At 32.8% G+C, this 21,760-nt stretch overlaps 1 protein-coding gene across 1 annotated transcript in view; it reads right to left on the reverse strand.

The window, feature by feature from the left end:
* Positions 1-2,359: 2,359 nt before the first annotated feature.
* GTF2A1 (general transcription factor IIA subunit 1) overlaps positions 2,360-21,760 on the reverse strand; it is a 45,170-nt gene continuing 25,769 nt past the window's right edge. Inside the window, exons 8-9 of the mRNA XM_011357107.2 lie at positions 17,437-17,526; positions 2,360-6,642 (exon numbers count right to left, since the gene is read on the reverse strand). Coding sequence (XP_011355409.1) covers positions 6,535-6,642; positions 17,437-17,526 — 198 coding nt within the window. The 3' untranslated portion in view covers positions 2,360-6,534. The remainder of the gene's footprint in view (positions 6,643-17,436; positions 17,527-21,760) is intronic.

Raw genomic sequence — 21,760 nt, forward strand, 5'->3', positions numbered from 1 at the left:
CTAGTTACTAGTGAAAATGAGAAGTTGTCAACGTATATATTGACGGTAGACCCAGCAAACTTGCTGATAGAGTGGATGTGGTAAAATGAGGAAAAGAAGGGAATCAGGGATGACTCCTGGGTTCCGTTTTGAGCACCTGGCAGGCAGTGGAGAATTTGAGTAGGATTAGAGAAGACTAGGGGAAGAAACTAGGATTAGATAACGCTGAGCTTCAAATGCCAGTGTCGAAGAGAACAGTAGTCACTGATATATGAAGTTTAGTAGAAATGGAGAGATAAGTATAGAAATGAATTCCGTTTCTGTCACATCGTGTTTGAGAAAGAGGAGTGTCCCAGAAGTACTCAGGATGTAACTGGTATCATTTCAATTCAACAGCCTTCAGAAAAGTAAAGTTCGAAGGCAAGATTCAGAACACTGATTCGAGAACACAAAATTCATTTCCAGTGTGAAGACCACAGCTATAGTTCTAGAATCATCTATTTTCACCAACGATCCCAGTTTTCTCTATAACTGCTAGTGTTAAGTCCTCTGATCCCTCACTTCGACCTGCAGAGGCAATATCACAGGCTGTGAACCTATTTCTATTTAAATAGGAAGGAAAGTTTACATAAATAACCTAGCCAATCTAAGATCTTTTCTGTGACTATTCCTTACCAAAATACATTCATTGAGCAATTACCACGTACCAAGGACTGTGCTAAATGCAACATACACATTATCTCATAACTCACCTTCACAACAACCCTACAAGACAGTCACAGCACTACTACTCTGATCCTCACTGGGATTAGAACTGAGACAATCCAACCACACTGGTTTTAAAGGTGGCAACCCTCTCATTCCAATCGTACTGATCACAATTCCTGGCCCACTGGAGATCACTAAATAGAATGAACTGAATGAGTTAATATACATGGTCTTTAATTTCCTCTCAAACTAAGAAAAACTATTTCAAAATAGAAACAAAATGTAAGTAACTGCTTATAACTGCTTCTTCCCCCTTGGTTAGGAATTTAAAGGGTTGACACAAAGGCCACTTGCCTCCAGAAAAAAGACTGCCAATAATCACTAAGAGAGGGACTCAGGCCAGAATGAGGTAACCGTGGCTGTCTTTAAATAAGTTATTTCAATATCAGTGTTTTTCTCCATAAATGAACTGGGCAGAATCAATTGTTATCTGGGAAAATCATGTAATTATTAAAATGTCCTAATTCTACTACAGTTTTAGCTTTGGGAAAATTCAACTTATTTTAGATTTAAATCAGGAATGTTTACTTTAGGGGGAAAAATGCTTAGAGCCTCCTCACTGTTTCATTATCCCTCTCCTATACCCATCACTTACTTTTCTTCCCTCAGAAGCACTCCCTGCTACAGCCAGATGAACTACTTTAGTAATTTAACAACCTCTCAGGCTTCATTTGCTTGGTTGTAACCAAATCTTTCGCTGCCTCGTCTTAATCAGACCTCATTCTCTTTTGCTACTTTTGACCATTTAAAAAATTTTTTCAGCTCCACTAGTCATTTTAAAGCATGCAAATAATTATGAAATTAAGTAAATGATTTAATTGTCAGCTAAGTGATTAAGTGTACCACGCAGCATTCTAAGAGCTTTTACATCTCAATCCTCAAAACCATGTACATTACAGGTAGAGAAACGGAGGCCAAAAAGGTTAAAATCATCAGCACAGGAGCTTGTGTTAAACTGCAAAGATACGAGATTTTCTGGCAATAAATCTCTTTATTATGACTGTTTTAATGGTTAAAACTTGCATGTTTCCTAAAGTAGTCTGTAACAGGATAAAAAAAATTACAAAAAGACAAGCTTCTTAAGGTTTCATTTGAATTAACTATAAAATTAAAATACCTGTTATTTAATATTTTCTAAAATAACACAAAATGTATTCAATATGTAATATAAACCTCAATAATATAATTCTATTATGCAATTATTTACAAACTGAACTAAAAATATTTAGCTAAACAGAGAAATTAAAAAACAAGTTCTCAAATAATTTTATCCTAAGTAATCTATTCTTCGGAGTAGAAATACTCATTTAGTACAATATGCTCATTATATCAATTTTTAGTTGCACTTTGTTGGTGTTAAATTTAGCCCAACTTAAAATTCCTGTGTACCTGGAAAATACAACTATTCTTTTTAAAAGCTATTCAGAATTTATAACAGGGTTTAATAATTCAGACTAATCCCACCCTTATTTTAAAAATAATTTAGATACTCCTTTTTTTGATAAGTGGAACTTCTCATTAACAATGTAAAACATTTTCCTTTCTAAACTGTATACTTTTATTCAGTTATTTATATAACACTGTTATAAACTAGTAAGCAAAGCAAGCAACATTACTTTTTTTAAATAACATCTTTAATTAAAGTTTTTGCAAAGGTAAAATATTAAACTTAAAATAGGTCTTAGTACATCAAAATACTAAGTTCTCTAATTGTATTCCAAGATGGTCTTTAAAACATAATATCCCATATATCACAGAAGAGCAACCTTGATCTGCAATTGTACAGAATGAATTATACAAACATAATAAATATATTTACGCCCTTACACATAACAGTATGTACAACAGCAGTTGACAATAGTAGCTCAGAACAGCAAAAAGGATTAGTCCCTCCCCCAAATCGTAGCCCTGACACATACTGGACTGATTTAAGAAACCTTGACTAAAGTATTTATTAACTAGTGAAATAGTAACTTAATAGTTACTAATAGTTAGTAGTTACTAACTCAATGCAGTTCTTCCCTTAAAAGAGAAGGAAAAAAGTTTCTCTTGTTTCTCAAAATAAACAAAAATATTAAGTTTGGTGTGTTCTTCCTTAAATCATAAAAAATTACAAAACATAGACTAAGGCAGGTTTAAAAGGGAAATATAAACTTCAGAATAATTTCCATAGCATAATAGATTAAAAGGCAAAACTAACATAAACAAATGAGGAAATACATAAAGCAACTATTTTTTAACCAATGAACTCAAAATCTGAAATAGCTGATTCAGACAGATAGGTGGGAAACAGACATATGAAATAAAATGAAAAAGTACAAAGATGGATCAATAAAATAATACATTGCACAAAATCTCAAATAAGTTGAAATAATCTGAAAATATAGGAATTTTCTCAAGAGGAAGAAAATGCTAGGTCATAAAGGGAACTCCCAAGATGAAATTATGTCTGCTTTCCTGCACAAGGGGTATTTACCTTCTGAAAAGAATGGTGACGTTATTGCTATAAGATAATCAAAAATTACTCTTAGAGGAGACAACTCTTTTCATTCCTCCATAAAAGCCAGAAGAAATAAGAAAACCAAATCCTTGATTTTCACTATAGCAAAAGAAAATCTTTATACAAAAGCTATTATATTTTTATGTTCTTGATGTCTAAAATCAGAATCTATTAGAATATGTTCTTCGAGAACACATTTTAATCACAATACACACTGCTCAAATCTTGACGTATTCCTAGAAGAATAACATCAAGGTGGCTTTAAGAGGCAACAATATAAATGTGATATTATGACAGCATTTAATTAACAGAAAGAAATGTGAACATTTAAAAAAATATAAAAGCCCAATATAAAGATCCCCCCTCCTATAACAGATATTTTACTCTAGAATCTAATTGCACATTGAAGAGTTGTTTTAGCCAAATGTGGCTCTCCGCAGAAATTAAATGTGCTCTCAAGCATTCATATGGTCTGATTCTACAAATGACCACCAAAGTAAGAGTACATATACTGAAAGGCACACATTTCCACATTTTATCAAGTAATTTTGTGTAAATTTTCCTTAGCACTATTAACATTAATCTTTTTTAAAATAAAAGGTGCCATCACCATCTGTGCAAATCTAAACAAATCCTCTTCTGAAACCTTTACCTATTTTCATAATACCATGTCTGAACTATTTTCCCTCTTTGAATGAACATATTTTCATTTTAAAATTCTGAAAGTGGGAATCCTTGCCTTTTCAAAGGAATGACATTTTTATGGAACCTAATGAAATGATTTGTTAAATACAATGTTAAAAGCATGATTAAGAATTCAAGTACAATAAAAGATAAGCAAGTGGCATTCTTATAGCAAGCCACCATGCTAAAACTAAAACATGCTATTTGATTAAAAAGGAACACAATGCAGTAATATAAGAGCACAAATTTGATATGCAGTGTTGTTTGGACTGGCTTTCAGAATTTTCACAGGTAAAAGAAAAGCATTTGCCAAGTATGTCATAATTAATATGCAATACACAGGTACAAATACAAATAGTTATTTCCTGCTTCAACATAACCCTAGTGAATCACTCTGAAAGCAGTGGTTGTTCATGTTTGAAAATAATGTTATAAAAACAGGCCAGTATACAATTCTACTATGAATACGAACGTCTACATAGAGGGTCCAAAACATGAGCTGAATATAATATAATAATACAAGATTCAGTAGCATAAGAACTACTAGATAACCAAAGGGTTTCAATCAACACTGCAGCACTGCTAAACTTTTATAGGTAGTTCAGGTCATTAACTCTCCATTGGGTAAACATAAACCTACTATCAACTATACTAGAGGACAACTGAATGACAGGACTGCTGTGATTTTAACTCCCTCCCTTCTCTTTTCTCAGCCTCGATAAACACACACACACACACACACACATCCCCCCCAAAAACAACAAAAACCTGTATGTGCTTTGAGAGTAGTGGGGTATACAAATGAATTTCCCCTCCAAAAACCTAAAATAATATAGTAAAAATAAAAACCGTATTACCAGTTATGGCATCTAAAGAAAACCTAACTACTAACATGCTAGAAACCACCATTTACACCAAAGTTCAGAACATAAGTTAAAGGGATCAAGTTGGTATGTGGGGTGGGAAGTAGGAAAAAAAACTGATTAGCTTTTTTAGAAGTTTAAAAATTTGCATTAAAAAAAGAAAAAATATGTAATAGCTCACAGTTTTTCTTTGCAATGTACTTTAAAGTGTTTCTATGTTACTTCTGGAAACACATAAAGGCAAATAAAAGGAAAACAAAAATGGAAGACAAAAAAATTCAATATACAAAAGTAACTTAAACACATACGAATTTTGTCAAGATAAACCATGAAAAGAATGAGTTGTAAGAACACAAAAGTGAAGACAAGTGTTCATACATTTCTCCCAGGTGACTTGTTCACACTGAACACAGCACTGGCATATTGTATTTTAGAGCCCCTTACAGAATACAGAGCTATGCATTCTTAATATACATATTAAGTTTCCATTACTTTTAATATAAGTCAAATTTATATGCTTTCTTCCCGATGTGCAAACTGGAGCCCATGTCTATATTACCAGTGGCCTGGATGGGCCACCAAATCAAAGAGAGGTAAAATGTACTTAGTGGCCCACCCCTCCCTCCAACCCCAAAATAACCCCTCAAATTACAAAGTTGCATTTAAAAAAATCTGTTCAATTAAAATAATAGTTTTAAAATTCTTTACTAGTAAACACAAGAAACTTTTATAATTACTAAATTGTTTAATAAAAATCCAGGTCCTTACCACCTGCCCAATAATTCAGTCCACGTACAGAATGTTATTTGAACGTTTGTTTAGCTTAAAGACTAAACACATATACGCATATACTTCAGCGGAACAAGAAAAAAATCAGTATCTATTCGTGTGTATATAATTTCAACTAGATGGTACCTTTGTTAAATAAAACTGTATTCCTGAGGTGCCACTTGGGGTTTCGTTTTAAGGTGTGGGCCTAAAAGAAACAAGTACAATTTTTCTGTAAGGAAACTGAAGTTGTCATTTTAATTCTGCTCAACTCAGACAAGACCCAAGTTTAATGAGTATGAAAACCTAATTAAAATATCCATTCCTGGGTCAAATTTTGTCTATAAACTGTGATCGCTGATTTCTTCCTTTAATTCTTAAGTAGATGTTTTATAAAGCAGGGAAGGAAGAGGTATATATTACTGAGGGAAAACAGCAAGTAAAAATATTTTAAGACCTATTATGAGCTCTAAACTGTTTCCTTGTACAAGTGATTAAAATTCAACACCATAATTCTTGCCCTTTTGCAAAAAGCCCACACACAATTTTTACCAAATATAACCACATACAATGAGCAGTTTCATTTCAACCTATCAAAAGGGAATTTTCTTCAGTTCATTCCAACAAGTATTTTCTAATTGAACCCAAGTTGGAGGAAGGGATATAGACAAAGCTTTACATGCTAATTACCAGTGGCAGGTACCTGTATTTAAAATCAACAAGTATGGTTTTCCTACACACACCCCCCACCCCACCCCAACAACTCCAGGTGCTACAGTTCCATGGCTTGCCAGTTAGAAGTAGTGTCTATGTTGTCAAAGTCTCTTTGTTCCAGTAGCTTTGCTTCTACTGCACTTTTCTGACATGCAGAAGTTAAGTTTTGGTTGATGTACGTCCCAAGTTTCAAACTGTCCACTTTAAATTTTTTTAAAGTTTCTTTTGTTTTATTTATAAAAGAAAAGAACCAACTCTTCACCATTCTGCATCTCCAATGGCTTTGGAAAATATATAATCTCTTCCATTAAGATTCATAATACCATCCTTGAGATGAAATTTCCATTTGTTTTTACTTCTGTGTATCTAAATAAATTAAAAAAAAAAAAAGAATGTAAGAAATACAATTAAAAGACTGAGGAAACAAACTACAAAAAGATCCATTCACACACCAAAAAAACTGTCCCATACATTATAGCATTTGCAAATTGTTTTTTAATTGATATGATCAATATGTAATATCACTTCCAGATTTATAACATGATTATTTTTATATACTGAGAAATGATCACAGTAAGTCTAGTTAACATTCATCACCACAGTTGTAACTTTCTTCTTATAAGAACTTTTAATATTTACTCTTAGCAACTTTCAAAAACACAACACAGTATTAACTAGAGTCACCATGCTAAACATTATATCTCATGACGTAACTGGAATTTTCTACCTCTTGACCACCTTTACCCATTTCACTCACTCTTCCCACCCCACCTTTTCAATCATCAATCTGTTCTCTGTAACTGGGTTGTTTGTTCTAGATTCCATATATAAATGAGACCATATGGTATGTGTCTCTCTGACTTAAGTTCATTTAGCATGATGCCCTCAAGGTCCATCTATCCATGTTGACAAGATTTCATTCTTTTTTATGGCTGAATAATATTCCATTATATTTTTCTTTATCCACTCATCCATTAATAGACACTTAAGTTGTTTTCATGTCTTCGCTACTATAAATAATGCTGCAGTAAACATGGGGTATCAAGTTAGTGATTTTGTGTCTTTCAAGTAAATACTCAGAAGCAAAATTACAAGATTACATGGTACTTCTCTAAGGTAATAGTTCACTGTAGTTTTGATTTGTAGTTCCCTGATGATTAGTGATGTTGAGTACCTTTTTATGTACCTATTGGCCATTTGTATGTCTTCTTTGGAAAACTGTTCAGGTCTTCTGCCCATTTTTAATCAGATTGCATTTTTGCTATTGAGTTGAATGAGTTCTTTATGTATTTTGGATATGTTAACCCCTTATAAGATATATGTTCTGCAAATATCTTTTCCCATTTGGCAGGTTGCCTTTTCAATTCGTTGATAATTTGCTGTGCAGAAGCTTTTTAATTTGTTGTCTCACTTGATTATTTTTGCTTTTGTTGCTTTTGCTTTTGGTGTCAAATCCAAAATAAATCATCACCAAAGCCAATGTCAAAGAGCTTACCACCTATGTAATCTAGGAATTTTTCATCCATTTTGAGTTAATTTTTGTGTATGGTATAAGATAGTGATCCAGTTTCCCCAACACCATTTATTGAAGAGACTTTCTTTTCCCTATTGTGTATTCTTGTTTCTTCTGTTCTAACACATATGGATGGGTTTTGTTTGTGGGCTCTTTTCTGTTCCATTTATCTATGCGTCTGTTTTAATGTCAATACCATACTATTTTGATTACTCCAGCTATGTAATATAGTTTGAAATCAGGAAAGGTGATGACTCACTCCAGGTTTGTTTTTCTTTCTCCAGACTGCTTTAGCCTTCATTTGTTCTTTTTCTAGTTAAGATGTAACTTTAGGTTATTTGGGACCATTCTGGTTTCTTGAGATAGGCCTGTAGTCATATAGATTTCCCTCTTAATACTGCTTCTGCTGAATCCCAAAAGTTTTGAAATGTCATATCGTCATTCTCATTTGTCTCTATGTATCTCTTGCTCTCTCCTTTTATTTCTTCTTTGACCCTGTTGTTCTTTAGTAGCATGTTGCTTAATCCCTACATATTTGTGGGGTTTCTCACTTCCTTTTTGCAGCTGATTTTTAATTTCAAAGCACTGTGCTCAGAGAATACACTTAGTATGATTTCAATTTTCTTAAATTCGTTGAGGCTAGTTTTGTGTCCCAACATACAGTCTATCCTTGAAAGTGTCCTATGTGCACTGGAGAAGAAATATAGAATATGGTGTTCTGGGATGAAAAGCTCTGTAAATGTCAATTACGTTCATTTGGTCTAACATGTCATTTAAGGCCGATATTTCTTTATTGATTTTCTGTTTGATCTACCCAGAGCTGTCAATGGGGTATTTAGGTCTCCTACTGCAATTGTGTTTTTGTCAAGTTTCTCCATTTAGTTCTGTTAGTAGCTGCTTTATATATTCTGGTGCTCCCTGATTGAGTGTATATATACTGATTAGTGTTATGTTGTCTTCAACACATTATAAATGCCCGTCTTTGGCTCTTGTTACCTTTTTTATCTTGAAATCTATTTTGTCAGATATAAGTACAGCTACAGCCACTTTTCTCTGAATGCCATTTGCTTGGAGTATCATTTTCTACCCTATATTTGTCTTTGCAGCTGAGATGTGTCTCTTGAAGGCAGTGTATGGTTGGGTTTTAGTTTTTGATCCAATCCTCTACTCTATGCCTTTTTATTGGTTAATTCAGCTCATTTACATTTAGGCTCATTACTGATGCATAAGGATCTCCTACAACCATTTTAGCTTTTGTTTTCTGGCCAGGACAACACAAAAAAAGATAACTACAGACGAATATGTCTGATAAATACAGATGCGAAATCCTGAACAAAATACTAACAAATCAAATACAACAATACATTAAAAAGATAATATATCATGATTTAGTAAGGTTTATTCCACACACAAGCGTGTGTGGTTCAACACACACAAAGCAATGTGATACACCACATTAACAAAATAAAGGATAAAAATCATATGATCTTATCAACAAATGCAGAAAAAGCATTTGACAAGACACAACATCCATTTATGATTAAAACACTCAATAAAATGGGTATAGAAAAAAAGTACTTCAACATAATAAAGTATATATATGGCAAATCCTCAACTAAGATACTCAATAGTAAAAAATTAAAAGCTTTTCCTCTAAGATCAAGAACAGGACAAAGATGCCCACTCTCACCACTGTTATTCAACACAGTATTGAAGTCCTAGCCAGAGCAATCAGGAAAGAGGAAAAAAATCAAAGGCATCCAAACTGGGAATGTATTAGTAAAATTGTCACTTTTTACAGATGGCATGACTCTCTATATAGAAAACTCTAAATACTCTACACAAAAAACTATTACAAACCATAAACAAAGACAGTAAAGTTGCAGAATACAAAATAAATGTAGAAAACTCTATTGTGTTCCTATATACTATCAATAAAATTTCAGAGAAAGAAAAAAACAATTCGTTTTGCAATTGCAATAAAAAGAATAAAATACCTAGGAATAAACTTAAGAAAGGATGTGAAGGACCTATACATTAAAAACTACAAGAATTTATTAAGGGAAACTAAAGACACAAAAAAAATGGAAAGATTGGAAGAATCAACATAATTAAATTAACTATATTACTAATCATGCTAAGCAAAATCAGTCAGACAGAAAAGTCAAGAACCGTATTTCACTCATGTGAAAGTAACAAATGAACAAACAAGAACGCATAGACACAGACGACAATATGGTGGTTTCCAGAGAGAAAGGCGGTAAGAGAAGTCAAATATGTAACGACATTTTGACTTTGAATAGTGAACACAATGCAATATACAGCTGATATATTATAGAATTGTATACTTGAACCCTACATAGTTTTATTAACCATTGTTGCCCCAATAAATTTAATAAAATTTTTAAATAATGTAAAAAAAGAAATTGCTTCGGCTATTTGGAGTCTTTTGTGGTTCCATATAAATTTTAGGACTGTTCTGTATCTGTGAAAAATGTCACTGAAGTTTTGATAGAAACTGCACTGAATCTGTAGATTTGGTAGTATGGACATTTCAACAATATTAATTCTTCCAATCCATGAGTATGAAATATCTTTCCATTTATTATTTGTGTCTTCAATTTCTTTCATCAACATCTTTATAGTTTTCATTGTACAGGTCTTTCACCTCCTCAGTTAAATTTACTCTTGGATATTTTATCCTTTTTGACGCAATTGTAAATGGGGCTGTTTTTCTTAATTCTCTTTTCTGATAGTTATTAATGTATAGAAATACAACAGATTTTTGTATATTGATTTTGTATCTTGCGACTTTACTGATTTTTTTAGTTCTGTTTTTTGCTCAAGTCTTTAGGGTTTTCTACATTTAATATCATGTAATATGCGCATAGTGACAGTTTTATTTCTTCCTAATTTGGATGATTATTTTTCTTCCCCAATTGCTCCTGCTAGAAATTCCAATTCTATGTTGAATAAAAGTGGCGACAGCAAGCAGGCATCCTTATCTTGTTCCTATTTACCACAAAAACTTTCAGCTTTTCACCACGGAGTATATTTGCTGTGGGCTTGTCATATATGTCCTTTATTATGTTGAGGTATATGTTTCCTCTACACTCAATTTGTTGAGAGTTTTTAATCATAAATGAACACTGAATTTTGTCAAATGCTTTTTCTGCATCTATTGAGATGATCAGATGACCTTCATTCTTCATTTTTTAAATATATTACATTGACTTATTTGTGAATGCTGAACCATCCTTGCATCCCTAGAATAAATCCCACATGGTCATGGTATATGATCCTTTTAAGTGTACTATGGAATTTCAGCTTGTTAATATTTTGTTGAGGATTTTTGCATCTATGTTCACCAGGGATACTGGCATGTAATTTTCTTTTCTTGTACTGTCCTTGTCTGGTTTTGCTATCAGAGGAATGCTGGCCTTGTTAAAAGAGTTTAGAAGTGTTCCCTCCTGTTGTTTTTTTTGAAGACTTTGAGAAAGATTAGTATTACCTCCTCTTTGAATGTTTGGTAGAATTCACCAGTGAAGCTGACTGGTCCTGGACTTTTGTTTGTTGGGAAATTTCTAATTACTGATTCAATCTCTTTAAGGAGATCAGTCTGTTCAGATTTTCTATTTCTTCATAGTTTAGTTTTGAAAAGCTGTGTTTCAAGGAATTTAATTTCCTTCTAGATTTCTATTATGTTGGCACATAATTGTTCATAGTGGTCTTATCATCTTTTACATTTCTGTGGTATCAGTTGTAATATTTGATTTTATGTGCGTCTCCTCTCTTTTCCTAGTGAGTCTAACTAAACTTTTAGCAACGTTATCTTTTCAAAGAACCAGCTCTTAGTTTTACTGATCTTTTCTATTATCTTTTCAGAATATATTTTATTTATTTCTGCTCTGATCTTTATTTCCTTCCTTCTACTAACTTTGGGCTTTGTTTGTTCTTCATTTTTTACTTCCTGGAGAATAAAATTAGGTTGTTTATCCGAGATTTTATTTCTTGATATAGTCATTTACCTTTATGAATTTCTCTTAGGACGCTTCCACTACGTTCCATAAATTCTGGTATGTTGTATTTCATTTTCATTTGTTTCAAGGTCTTTTGGATTTCTCTTTAGATTTCCTCTGACCCACTGGTTGTTCACTAACATGTTTAATCTCCAAATATCTGTGATTTTTCTAGCTTTCTTCTTGTAATTGATTTCTAGTTCATATCATTGTGCTTGGACAAACTTTTTGTTGTTTTTTTTTTTTTAATGAAGTTTAATTTGTTAAAAGAGTTTAGAAGTGTTCCCTTCTGGTTTTTTGGGGGTTTTTTTGTTTGTTTTTTTTTTAGACTTTGAGAAAGATAGGTATTAACTACTCTTTGAATGTTCAGTAGAATTCACCAGTGAAGCTGCCTGGTCCTGGACTTTTGTTTGTTGGGAAATTTCTAATTACTAATTCAATCTCCCTAAAAAAAATTACTAGGTTAAGTTTGTTTGTTTGTTTGTTTTTTTAATAAATCTATAATTGGTATCTTTTAGAGCTCTGAGTACTTGTGTTCATTAAAGCAGTTATTATTTCTCTGTAAAATATCTCTACCAGGTCTGCATATACATGTGTCTTTTTCATAGGCAATTTTATACTGGCAAACATTTAAAATAAGAATACCCTTTGTTCTCCCTGTTCTCTCTCTAGATCAGTTCTGCCTTTTCCAACTCCTTTTATGTCTATACCACTTACTTAGCCTTAGGATTTTCTTCATTCCTCTTATCTACTGACCATCAAGACAGTATCTTTCTTCAATGTTGGTTATCATGTACAACCTTTCTCTTCCTCATAAATAGTGACAACTTCCACACTGTAGACCATTCTAATACTGTAGCCTCACAGTATTCATACAAATATTAGTATTTTAATCTCTAATTCTACTTCATCTCCAGGATACCTGGCAACTGTTTTCATAAAGGCCACCAAATAATCTAGTTACTACATCAATAGCCTCTTGTCTTCTGATTTATTATCTCCCCTTCCTTTCAATCATCTTATAAACATTGCTGCCAGAAGCACAATTTCATCCAATCACCTCTGCTTGACTATTTCTATTTTTAAATGACCTAATAATAACACACCTTTCCAACCTTATTTCCTACCTTCACATTACTCAAAGACAATATTTCAATCAAAGTAATTATCATCCCTTGCTTGCATTTTTACAAATTCAATTCTTATTCCAAGATGCATCTCAAAATACTGTCCTCCACAAAGCTTTCCCTAATCTCATCAGCTAAAAGTGCTCTTTTCTACTAATCAATTCTCAACGGCACTCCCAAAGACATTTCTAGCATTATTTCTAAGTATATGCAAGAGTGGACTGATTTCTTCTACCAAAATAAAACTCCTTATAGTTTAGTTTTCTCAAGACTTAAATATATAGCGGCATTTGAAAGGTACGCCTGAAGGAATGCTAATCATCCAGTCACTTACTGCAGATTTCAAAAACTGTGTACATCTACTGTTAAGACAAAGAGAGAAGAGTAGAGTTCAAACTGGGCCGCCCTGTACAGTCCCATAATTGCCTTCATTTATAGTTTTTACTTGTTTGCAATTCCATGGATTGCGGGGGGTGGGGGGGGGATTTAATCAACTTAAATGATCGTTTCTTCCCTCTCTCAGTAAGTCTCACTCATTATTCAATGTTCAGTTCAAACTCCACATCCTCTTCAAAGAAGAACCCAAGGTCCTCCCTCTTTTCTGATCAATCCGAAGGACCTCAAATCAAGTAGTTCAGAATTTCATTTCAAAAGAAGAGATTATAGCCTGGAGAAGAGTTCAATGACTTGACCAAGGGCAAAGTGCCATTAAATGACAAAGATGATTCTTGAGTCCTGGTCTATTGTTTATTAAATTAGGCTAATTTATGTAACAATGCAGAAATTCTCACTATGTACAGATATTTTCTTAGGTCCCATTCCAAAAATTCCATGGTCTAAGCTCCTAGTGCAAACGTTTTCCATGGCATGTTCTCAACAAATCACTGTTCAATGTCTGTCAGTGCTGTCTGAATATAATTAGAAGTAGGCGGTAAAGAATTGCAAATTAAGTTATTCCTTTCTGGGACAGCTCTCTTATAAGTCTTCATACCTTTCCCATTTACTGAAATCTGCTTCCTCCAAACTTCTACTTATTGATGCTACTTTTGCTTTTCGGGATTTAATTTTTTTAAAAAATCAAACAACTCTTCATATATTTGAAAAGCACTCTCACATTCTTCCTCTAAATCACTGACTTAAAGCTATGTCTACATTTAGCATTTATTAAAAATTTCTTACCTATTAAAACAAAATAGGGCACAAAAAAATTAAAACAGTAGTTGAGACAGACTCTTGCATTAACTGATCTTATACGTCTGGCCTAAATACTCTATGTAGATATTAAATCCAACATCTTAAGATGGATGATTTGAAGGTCTAACAGACTTTCCAAACTTAACATGTCCAAAGCTGATCACTCTCATCTCCAAAACCTGCTCCATCTGCAGCCTTTCCCATTTGATCTAATGGCACCGTCATTCTTCCTTCCAGTTTCTCATCGAAAAATCTTGGAATCATTCTTGATTCCTCTTTTTTTCTATCATACGTCCAACTAGAGTCAGAAATTCCTGTTGATTCTTCCTTTGAAACATACCAACATCCAACCACTTTTCACCATTTCCAGTACTATCACACTAGCCTGAGTCACCAGTCTCTCTCACTTGGATTACAATATCCTTCTATTAGGGCTCCTTGTTCCAACCTTTGCTTCCTCCACACACTCTGACCTCAATCAACAAAGAAGGAAAAGTAACCCTTTTAAAATTAAAATGTCAGCGATATCACATCTGTCTATCTGAAACCCTCCAAAAGCTTCCGAATACATTCAGAATAAGAACCTATGTCCTCACAAAGTCTCACACGCTTTGCCTCTACTTACCTCTGACTTACCCTACTATACTACTCCCCCACGTCACCCACCCCCAGTCCACCCACACTGGCCCCCTTGCTGCTCCTAATACCCAAGACTTAAAGACCGTCTTTAAGTCTCTGTTCAAATGTCATCTTCGCAAAAGATCTAACATGATTGCCCTAATTTAAAACTGTAATCTATCCTCTTTCCAACTCTATATTTTTCCATACCGATTATCAGCTTCCATGCCATATAAATTAATTTATTTATGTTTTAGCATCAGTATCCCTTGACTAGAGTAAGTTTCCCAATGGCAAGGATTGTTTGATTTTGTTCACTAGGGTACCTCAAGATCTCAGAACAGTGCCCGGGAGCATCGTAGACAATAAGTATTTGTTGTATGAAATTATATGGAAAGATCTCTATCTCCTCTTTTCTTTGATACCCTGTAAAGAAAGTATTAACTATCCTACAAATAGGTATACAGATTTATTTCCAGCATGAACCAGGTGGCTGTAACCTGAGAGACAATGGCAGTATATAAACAAAAAAGTGATTAGTAGTCAAGAAAAAGTAATTCCATGAACGAATAAAGAAATTGATTGCATTCTGCTGTAAGACAGCTTGCAAAAAGAAAATGTAGAAATTTCATGGATCATATACTACATATACTCAGCACTGAAGTACTACTGGATAATAAATGGTAAATATTTTCATTAGAATAAAATCACAAAATACAACTTGAAAAACAATTACTGGCCCTAAACCCTTCATGGAGCAGTGTCCTGAATGCCAGGAAAAAGACCTTCTAAAATTTCCTAGCGACAAACACATTAAGTAAAATTACCTATTAAATAAGGCTGAAGCCTCTATATCTGATGCCATCAAGTATTTACCTGCCCATACTTAAGGGAGAACTCTGCTTCATTATTAGGTTGAACTAAGATTCTGATTTGACTGACAACACAAACTTCATTATTCTTTCTATGATCGCTCCTAGTATTGACTCATTATTGAAATTCATCAGTAGGCTTCAAAAATAAAATCCTAAAATTTAAGTGGGCTCAAACCACATCCAACCCTATTTTAGCCAGTGATAGAACACTACCATTCTTTACTGTTGACTAAAGCATGAAGTCCCTAACCCCCTAATCTCTAGAACTCATTTAATTCTAAAAATTAGATCTCTGCAAACTTTAAAATTGTTTATTATCCAATACACTATTTAAAGCTATTTTCAGTTTCTTACTTTAACACATTAAAGTAACATCTCTGGGAACAAACCAAGCCAATTTGAATATTTAAAATATTATGTGTATAATTTTTACCAAAGGAGAATATACTCATTCTCTTAGAATACGAAAATAATGAGAAGCATATTCTTCAGTCAAGCTAAAGTGAAAGTCCTCTCTTGCCTGATTAATCTGACATCTTGTTATCAAGAAATTGTGTTCTGGATAATTTGGTTGCAAGAGAATCCCTCGAGACTTCCTAACAATAAAGGTTTATTGGTATCTCTTGTTTTGACCTCAATCTTTTTCTCCTATATATGAAACAAGAAATTACATTTATTATAATGTGCCTGGTATAGGGTATTAAGAACATTCACCCAGAAGTCCTAATGTACAATAGTGGATACTCTCATAACTCTGAATCAATGACCTCAATGAGTCTATTCTATAATTTCACTGGCATTTAACTGGCTTGACTTTATCTTTTCATTAGGAAAACTGTCTTGACATTTTTCAAAGATCTGTTTGCAATAAGCATGGTTATTTATGATATTTATTTCTATAAAAGCAACACAAATTTAAGATTTTTATCATGTGTGAAGGAAATGCATGCAGGACACAAATTTTGTATGATCATGACTAATGCTCCAGTGTCTGGCTCATTCAGGCACGTAATAAATATCTGTTTACTGAATAAACTGTACTTATAAACAAAACCCAATTGCTTCTGTTACAGTTTTCAGTATTTGGTAAAGGCCTCTGCTGAAATTAAATTATAAATACAATATAATTTGTAGATTTATTACAAATTTAATGATTTCAGTCAGAAAACGAATTTTATTCCAAACTGTTTCGATAAACAAAAATCTCAACAATGCCAAAAACTCTTAACAAAAGTACTTGGAAAGTAGCATCCTTTTTAAGAATTAAGAAAACAAGGAGTCAAGAGCTAAGTCTCACAGAATCTAGTTTAAAAATTCCATAATACTATCAAAGTACAGCAAAGTTAAATAATTTTTTAAATAATTTTCAGTAAAAACATGTTTGTTTAGTTATCAGTCCTGTTTATTGCCCTAGTTCTCGCCTTAATAATAAAAAAAGTTGCAGAGATTCAATTAAAGCCTTTTAGCTTTGAGGTCGTTGAGGATAAATGAAAGACAGGATAATCCCACTGAGTTATTGATGATAAAGGACAACTCAAAGTGGCTTTGTTTACCATGTTAACAAGTTGGGACTTAATAACTCTCCTCATGATTTCATTCATAACTTATTTCTCAAATGTAAAGCTACACAAGTTAATTTGTCATTCTACTAAAATAATCTACAAAACTATAACAATGTTTTCATTCATATTGTTTATAGTGTATACAAGAGGCATCAATTGGCTACCCAAATGTTTGAACGTTGCAGAAAGGATGATTTAGGGAAGAAATTATAATTGAAAAAAATGTCAGTAATCCGATGATAAAATCCTTACCTTATCATATTGGCATACAACAACATTTTCTGTATCAAAGAGTTCCTGTCCTTCCTCATCACTCACATCATCTTCACTATTGAGGGGCTCCTAAAAATAAAAAGGGAGAGTTTATTTATATTTCATGTATTACTAGAAAAAGGCCCTTCTAATATTCAGTGAAAAGAAATACAATGGCCTTGATGTTCTTTGAGAACCAAGACAGAGAAATGCACACCATGTATACCACGAACATGTTGTTAATTGGCTTCATTTAAGACTTAGCCAATGTTACTGAAATCCCGGCAAGAAATTAAAAACAATTACAATAGTTAAGCTATAACTTCAAAGTCTGAAATGATGTTTAGCTTTATTTCCTTTATTCTTTCAGAATAGCAAAGAAGATAATTCTCTGTAATAACTGTTTAGGATGACCAGACTAGACATGGATCTTATTTATTCTTCCTTAGGTTTGAAAATATGAGGGTTTAATAAGATAATGGCCCTATGCACCACCTGTAGTGTAAAAGGGGAAACAACAGTGAAATTGGAGGGGAAAAAAGCTATATATCATAGGCTAACAGTCTGACTTGTCTTTACATTAGGGACTAGGACTCTAAATATAAATTAGCATGTCTACCATTGTGATGGTGATTATGGAGGCTTAGAGTATGATTAAGCTATTCAGATTAAAAGCATGCTTGTGCTGGAGCAGAGATGAAACAGACTTAGTAGTCTCAGTACCAAAAACAATTAAAGATCAAGGTCTAAGTAGAGCATAAAATGATCAACTATGTTAAACTGGACCTCAGTTGTGGCAAAAGATATCACTCATACTTCTGATTAATGAAGAAAATATGGAAAATAAAAATGGAAAGGAAAACAAACAAGATATTAAGTCTATGCCTGTACCTACTCACACATGTATATTTATATTAATTTCAAATTTATATTTAAAATAGATTACCATCAATGAAAATATTTTAAAAATTGGAGATAAAATTCACATAACATAAAATTCAGCATTTTAAAGTGTATAATTCAGTCACACTTCATAATGTATTCAATCACCACCACTAATCTAATTCCAGAATAATCAATCACCTTTACCATTAAACGGACACTTTTCCGTTCCCACCTCTCTTCATCCCTAGTAGCTATTAGTCTGCTTTCTGTCTCTATATATTGTAGACATTTCATAAAATGGAATTAGACAATATACATACACAATATGTGATCTGGCTTCTTTAATGTAGCATTAGCATGTTTGAGATTCATCCATGTTGTAGCATACACCAGTACTTTTTTCCTTTCCGTGGCTAAATAATATTCCATTGTATGGACATACCAAATTTTATTTGTCCATCCATCAGTTGATGGGCATTTGGGTTGCTTACATCTTTTGGATTTTGTGAACTGTGCTGTTATAAACATTCATTTACAAGCTTTTGTTTGACACCTGTTTCAATCACCTTATACATATTATTTAGGAGTGAAACTGCAAGGGTGCATGGGTAATTCCATGCTTAACTTTTTAAGGAATCAGCAAACCATTTTCCACAACAGCTACACCATTTTACACTTCTACTAGCAATACACAAGAGTTCTAATTTCTCCACATCCTCACCAACATTTTCTTTTTTTTATTACAGCCACTCCAATGTGAAATGGTATCTCTTTGTGGTTTTCATTTGCATTTCTCTAAATGAACAATGATGCGAACATCTTTTCATGTGTTTGTTGGCTATCTGTATATCTTCTTTGGAAAAATGTCTATTAAGTCTTATGCTCATTTTTGAAATAAAATTTTTCTGTTGCTGCTGAGTTTTAAGAGTTCTCAACATATTCTGGATATTAATCCCGTATCAGACATATGATTTGCAAATATTTTCTCCTATTTTGTAGATTGTCTTTTAGCTGTTTTTATACTTGTGTTTACTGCACAACAGTTTTAATCTATTAAGTCCACTTTATGTTTGCTTTGACTGCTTGTGCTTTTGGTGTCATATCTAAAAAAACTACTGCCAAATCCAATATCATGAAGCTTTTGCCCTATGTTTTCTTCTAACAGTTTTGTAGTTTTAACGTTACACTTAGGTGTGTTATCTGTTTTTAATTTTTGTATATGGTGTGAAGTAGGGGTCCAATTTCATTCTTCTGCATACGTATAGTCAGTTGTCCAAACACTATTTGTTGGAAAGACTATTCTTTCCTTACTGAATGCCTTTGGACCATGTAAAAACTTTGTAATACAACATCATACAGAGCAGCATTCCATTAAAAAAAGACATCTGAAGCTTAAGGATACAGAACATTTTAAAGTGAAAGAATGAAAGAGCTATACCAGGCAAATTCTAAGAGAAACAACGCTGGTATGGCTCTATTAAAACAGATTTTATGGCAAAACAAACAAACAAAACACTACTACAGATAAAGCAGGATATTACGTAGTCATAAATGGTTCAACTCTGTGAGAAAATACAATTTTAAGCTTATATGCACCATTTTGACACTCAAAATATAAAAGCAAAAATGACAGAAAAACAAATGTAACATGATAGTAGGAGGTTTGAACACATCTTACTCAGTAATCAGTGATGGAGCAAGCACAGAAAAAATATCAGTAAGGGTAGATAGAATATCCAAAGAAAACTACTGACAATCTAAATCTAATAGACATATAGAAATGACAGTACAACTGCAGAGAACACATTCTTTTCAAATACATGGCATATGCAAGAGTTGATCACATAAAGCAAGTCTCAACCAATTTCAAAGGATGCACACATCATACAGATTATTTTATCTACAAACAAAAAAGTGAATCAGAACAGAAATTATTACTGGGGAATAAACACACTAGAGAGAATAAACAAAGTTAAAAGTTGATTCTTTAAAAACATTAATGAAATCAGTATACCTCTAGCAACACTGAACAAGGAAAAAGAGCAAGAAGGCACAAATAATATTAGGAATGAGAAAATAAAAAACTACGAATGATTCTGACAGCCAAAAGATAGCATGATCATTAACTTTATGCTAATCAAATTTTAAAATTTAGATATTATATTTTTAGAGAAATACAGGCATATCTTGTTTTATTATGCCTTGCTTCACTGTGTTTCACAGATGTTACATCTTTTACAAACTGAAGGCAAGAACCTCCACCAGCAAAAACATTAGGACTCACTTTTTTGTGGTGGTCTGGAACCGACCCCACAGTATCTTCAGACAGGTATTGTTACCTTACCTGTCTCAAAAAGAAACAAAACACTTGAACAGAGTAAAGATTACTAGGACCAGATGTTTTTAGCAGCATATTTTAACAAATATTCACAGAAGAATTAATTATGATCTTAAAAAAAAAAAAAATCCAAGGTGAGGAAACACTCCCCAATTCACTGTATAAGTCTACCATAAATAAACCTGAAAACCTGAAAACCTGATAAGAGCATAGGAACAGAAAATGAGATAGTATCATTCATGAATATTCATGCAAAAATCCTGAACAAAGGGAATTCAGAAATTCATAAAAAGAGTAATATATAATGATCAAGTTGTGCTATCCCATGAATACAAAATTGGTTTTATAAACAGAAAACCAATTAATGTAATTCACCATAAATAGATTATAAATAAATCACGATTATCTAATAGTTGTAGAAAAAGTATTTAATAAAATTTAACACTCATTTACAGTTTAAAAACAAAGCAAAGCTCTTAACGTGATAAAGGATATCCATAAAAATCCTACAGTCAGCACAATTACTAGTGAACCATCGAAAGGATTCCTTTTAAGATTAAGACAAGGGTGCCTGCTCTCACCATTTCTAATAAATATTGTTCTGGATGGCTTAGCCAGCAAGTCAAGAAAAACTGTCATTTTTCATATCTTATTTGATTATCAACAGAGAACATATGAGAGAATCAAAGAGGCTATATACCTCAACAGTAATCAAGAAAATGCAAATTAAAACCAAATGAAATACCATTTTCTACCTACCAGACTGGCAAAAATTAAGAAACCTGACAATATCAAGTATGGTGAAAGGTGTAGACATCTGCACCATTACATATTGAATGGTAAGAGTGTTATTCACACAACAATTTTGCATTTGATTGTAAATTTGAAGGTGTGCATGCCTCAGGATCCAGCAGTTCAGTGTTTATTATAATACCTAGAGAAACTCTTGTGTATGTGTCCCTAGATGACACATACCAGAATATTTTATAACTGTAACAGTAAACAAGTAGACACAACCCTAATGCCCATCGTATCAAAAAAATAGATAAATTACGATAAACTGAACAGTGAAAATAATTATAGGTATATGCAAATAACTTA

The sequence above is a fragment of the Pteropus vampyrus genome, unplaced genomic scaffold (genome assembly GCF_000151845.1).
Source record: "Pteropus vampyrus isolate Shadow unplaced genomic scaffold, Pvam_2.0 Scaffold32, whole genome shotgun sequence".
Lineage (NCBI taxonomy): Eukaryota > Metazoa > Chordata > Mammalia > Chiroptera > Pteropodidae > Pteropus > Pteropus vampyrus.